The sequence below is a fragment of the Lolium perenne genome, chromosome 2, assembly GCF_019359855.2.
Source record: "Lolium perenne isolate Kyuss_39 chromosome 2, Kyuss_2.0, whole genome shotgun sequence".
Lineage (NCBI taxonomy): Eukaryota > Viridiplantae > Streptophyta > Magnoliopsida > Poales > Poaceae > Lolium > Lolium perenne.
In genome coordinates this window covers 330,901,517-330,905,834 of record NC_067245.2, presented here as the reverse complement: position 1 = coordinate 330,905,834, position 4,318 = coordinate 330,901,517, and the positions used below count along the sequence as shown (strand labels likewise).

General features: G+C 42.9%; 1 protein-coding gene across 2 annotated transcripts; it reads right to left on the bottom strand.

Annotated features, from left to right (window-relative positions):
• Nucleotides 1-343: 343 nt before the first annotated feature.
• LOC127323387 (ubiquinol oxidase 4, chloroplastic/chromoplastic) lies at nucleotides 344-3,081 on the bottom strand. 2 transcript variants are annotated; one of them, XM_051351540.2, is made up of 9 exons: nucleotides 2,897-3,081; nucleotides 2,625-2,808; nucleotides 2,394-2,487; nucleotides 2,173-2,288; nucleotides 1,925-2,033; nucleotides 1,754-1,822; nucleotides 1,341-1,412; nucleotides 1,205-1,252; nucleotides 344-859 (listed from the first exon to the last, which is right to left on the bottom strand). In XM_051351540.2, exons 1-9 carry the CDS (start codon nucleotides 3,025-3,027, stop codon nucleotides 702-704), a joined length of 981 nt encoding a protein of 326 aa, XP_051207500.1. In that variant the 5' UTR covers nucleotides 3,028-3,081; the 3' UTR covers nucleotides 344-701. The 2 variants fall into 2 exon arrangements, with proteins under 2 accessions (XP_051207500.1, XP_071682974.1); XM_071826873.1 differs by having other exon boundaries at nucleotides 2,625-2,802; nucleotides 2,897-3,080.
• Between the last annotated feature and the right edge of the window lie 1,237 nt (nucleotides 3,082-4,318).

Genomic DNA, 4,318 nt, shown 5'->3' with positions numbered 1-4,318 from the left:
AGGTTGGGAGTGATTTTTTTCTGACTGGGAATGGTTTGAGACAGGGTGACCCTCTGTCACCTTGTTTGTTTAACTTTGTGGTTGACGTTTTCTCTAAAATGCTCATTAAGGGTAGCGGTGTTGGTTTAGTTAAAGGTTTGTGTCCTAACCTCTTCCCAGGGGTGTAATCTATTTACAATATGCAGATGATATCTTGTTGTTTTTAGAAAAAAGACACTAGAGTTGCTAGAAATTTGTATATGACTAAATGCATAGCAACATCACAATTCACAGCTACAACATGGCCTTTGTGCATATCCAGGTGGCGCTAAGTTGGAGCAGCTGTGAAATACTTAATACAATATTTGCACCAAAAATAACTTACATGTAAATATGACTCCACGTCCTAACTCAGTATGTCAATATTACAGCCAATGTTTACATGAGATGTGATTCTATCATTGATAGGGAGTTGAGACATGTTCATCAGCATGGACCGCATTAATGTGAAATACAAAACATATAAGCTTGACTAGAATCGGATTACAACGTCCATGGCATGCGTTAATGCTTGACCCACTGCGCAGATTCATCGCTGTCAATCTGTGATGTACTTTTACACCTATTTCTAATATGTATGGTTCACAAATACGAAGTCTGGCTAATGTCTATACAAAGTGTGTATGCTATTCTGCGATGCTCTAGCGCGGAGGTACAACCAGTCAATCTTCATTTGCAAGCGACTTCTTGACATCAGTTTCTGTACGGCTCTCCGTGGAGTGAGGAGAACGGATGCTTCCAGGCGTTTGACAGGCCGCCATCGTCTTGCAATGCTCTGCCTCATCGTCACGTATATTGACGAATACATCATACAAGTTATCTAAAATGGTATATGGGAACCAGTTAGAACACACATAACTTTATAGCGAAAGCATTCAAGAGGAAAATCCAACTTCTCGTTTATAGGCGTTATGTTATCAGTACAGACAGTTAAAAACGAAATTCCAAGAGCAGGAGCTAGTGATCAGGTAACAATCTGCTGAAACGAATCATGACAGTGATTTGATGGGTCTTATATTATACTTTCCAGCAATGAACTCTTGATTTAATCAGATGAATCAGCGAAACTAATTTCCCAAGCAACAGTAAACTTGTTAAACCCAGACATTCTGAAAAAGTTAACTCAGTGAAGCAGCCAAGAATCAAGAGCCAGAAAGAACTGTACCAACTTTAGGCCTCCTAGAACTTGGGGCTCTTGATGTTTGAAACTCATCTGAGGATATAAGCCATGAAAGCAATAAGCATAGATATTAATGGTTAATATAAAGCCTTAAGATAAACATGTTCAAGTAAGGGCCTACCAAATAGGTAAAGATCCTCATTCATGTAATAGTTTATAGCTGCCTCTGGAGCTGGTAGTTTTATCAACTGATCTGTTGAAAAAAGAGGAAAATAGTGTGCATTATGGAATTGGAAGTTGTCATCACAGGAAAGCAAACATGCGTTCAATGGAGCCCAGGTAGGTAGACAACAAAACTACTATGTAATAGGCTCAATAAATTATGAACAGGAGGTAGTTCAAACAAGGGAAACAAGAGGCAACCAACTTGGCTATGTCAGCTAATATCTGATATCCAGGCTACTGTTATTCCATAAAATCATAGGTATACAATTTAATCAAAACACATAGCACTGAAGGTGATGGTTAGCTATTGTACAAGTTATCAATTCATATACATCAGGAAGAATAGCTAGCCCAGTAAGTTTGTCTTACCTCCATTGACCTTTAGGAACTTGTCATAAGTTGAGTATGCATGTCTCTCAACACATTCAGAAAAGTGGTCTGTATATAATAAGGTAACCGAGTTCAAGCATTATCATCATAAAAGCACAGTAATAAGAAGAAAACAGATACTTCATGATCGGAACTAATATCTGTACTCACATGCCATTCTTGGGCTCAGCATGTACATGCCAACAGCTATGAAGTAGTAAAAAACGGCACTAAACCGCGCAAGAAAGCGATCAATCCATTCAGAATTGCCACCCAATTCCTGATATGAGCCGAGAGGAGGAAGAAAGTAAGAAATATGCATAACTGCAATCCAACACAGAACGGTATCTCGAGCTCAGGTTAATGGCTAGGAAGAAAACAGGGCATAAAAAAAATATGTATAATGATTAAGAACATACTTCCATGATCAAGAGATGATGGAACTCATTCATGCTTTCAGCAAAGTGCACTTTGATATAATCCGCTTTCCTCGACCAGCCGAAGGTCTCGTACAAGTGAAGCACCGATATAAATGCTGCTCAACAAAAACAGAGGCACTAAACGGTATGCGAGAAGTGTACCACAAACTTCAGTGACCTAGAGTACATGCTATCGTGAGCATGTAAGTCGAGAGCCTCACCGAAGTAGGGCACCCTGGCGATGGTCTCGAGCACGAAGAACCTAGCGTAGTCGCGGTCACGGTACAGAAGATCAAGTATCGCGATGATGAAATCCTGCGGGGAAGCCCACAGCAAGACGTAGAACAAGCACATGTTCAGAGTTCAGACACGCGTAAAATCTGAAGCCCAAATCTATATCGGGAGCCTGCAGTCAGCTGCCTGCTGTGCTGTAACACTGATTGATCACTCACCGTGAGGAAGATGTTGAAGGACTGCTCGAGCCTGACGACCCAGTCGTCGTCGTCCGTGAGAGCCACCGCCTCCGGAGGGCCCTCCGCCGCCTCCCTGACGGGGAAGGACTCCTCCACCACGGTCTCCCCCTGCCTCACCTTCTCCCGCTGCGTCGCCTCCGCGCGGAACCTCCCCCTGCTACTCCTGTGCACAAAGGCAAACCAAAGTTGCAGCGAGGCCGAGAGGTAGATGTGTATGGCGAGGAGGGGTCGAGTCGAGTCGAGCGGGTTACCCGGAGCCGAGGACGACGGGGCGGCGGGCGCGGATAGGGGAGGACAGGAAGGAGTGAGGAAAGCGCCCGGCGAGGTTGGAGGAGGGCGCGGCGGGGACAGGGGGCGCGGAGGCCGATGCGACCGCCGCCATGGTGCCTGGTGGTGGGATTTGGGTGTCTGTGACTGCGTGTGCGTGCAAGTAGGGGGCACGGCGGTGAGGGAAGGGGGCTGGTCAGTATATTCGCCCAGGCGCTTCCGTGTTTTGTTGTTTCGGGGAAGCGCGCGGGACGGCGACGCCGCCGGAAACGACGGGGGAGTGGGCGGGCCGGGCGGCGGCACCACGGCAACGAACGGGAAGCAAGTGAGGTGTGATCGAGTGGCGAAAGATGAGTGGTGAGCCGGTGCCGACTGGAGTCGAGTCACGTGGCTCGCTTTGGCATAGCGCAAGCTGTCGGTATCCCGCTACGGCTCTACCCATCGATGCATATCAATGTTCGCAAAAAAATAAAAATAAACGTGATATTTATCTGTAGTACTCGTACTGTATACTGTATGAATCTAGGACGATACCATACGCACAACACCGTGGTAAGACGAACTGAGTATCTAACTATCTTAAGTAACACGATTTTAATCAGTATGGACTAGATGCAAAAAACTGCAAATTGGGGCGAGCTACGTGTACTCCTTTATATCCAAAGATTTAGAATTTAAATTTTAGGTTTGAATTTTTTTGAAAAGAAGTTCTTGATGTTTGCCAATAATGAAATCTACAAACGTGCAAAATCCGAATGCAATATTCTTTGTATTTTAGGCTACACGAAAATTATAAAATCTGACAAATTTAATGTGCACTATTCACTCTAGTCAGAGCCACACATTTGTCATTTTTATTTAGCCCAAAGTACAGAATTTCATATTAAGATTTGCATGTTTGTAGATTTCATTATTAGGGACATCAAGAACTTTTTTTAGATCTTTTAAAAATTAAAAATATAAAGTCTGAACTTTTAAATAGAAATGGCTACATGTAGCTCAGCCTCCGTTTGTCCACTCTTGAACTGATGGAAATAACATCGTGCCTACTGAATTTTAATATGCACTTCAAAAATAAACTTTGAAGTTCAGCAGAAATTCAATTTGGCAGATGGGAGCATATGCTCCTACCACTAGAAAAAAAACTTTTTGAAATGTGAAACAAAATCGAAAAACAATCGCACTTACATATCGAAACTCTATGTGCACACATCAAGTTTTACTTAAAACCAACGTTTTTGTGACCTGTGTAAAAAAACAAAAGAACATCATGTCAACAACTTTTTTTACATCAAAATCTGTATTTTCTACACATGACACTAAAAATGTCACTTCTCCGTGGTACGACTGTGAGCGTGTGGAATTTTAAGATGCACGTATTAAATTTTGTGTGTAAATATTTCAAC

What these genes read in the sequence shown, in the direction of transcription:
- LOC127323387 (XM_051351540.2), bottom strand. Translation starts at nt 3,027, where the DNA reads ATGGCGGCGGTCGCATCGGCCTCCGCGCCCCCTGTCCCCGCCGCGCCC. An exon ending in CCTTCAACATCTTCCTCACG is followed by an intron (nt 2,488 to 2,624) that starts GTGAGTGATCAA and finishes GCTTCCCCGCAG; the next exon opens with GATTTCATCATCGCGATACT. An exon ending in GCTGAGCCCAAGAATGGCAT is followed by an intron (nt 1,823 to 1,924) that starts GTGAGTACAGAT and finishes TATTATATACAG; the next exon opens with ACCACTTTTCTGAATGTGTT.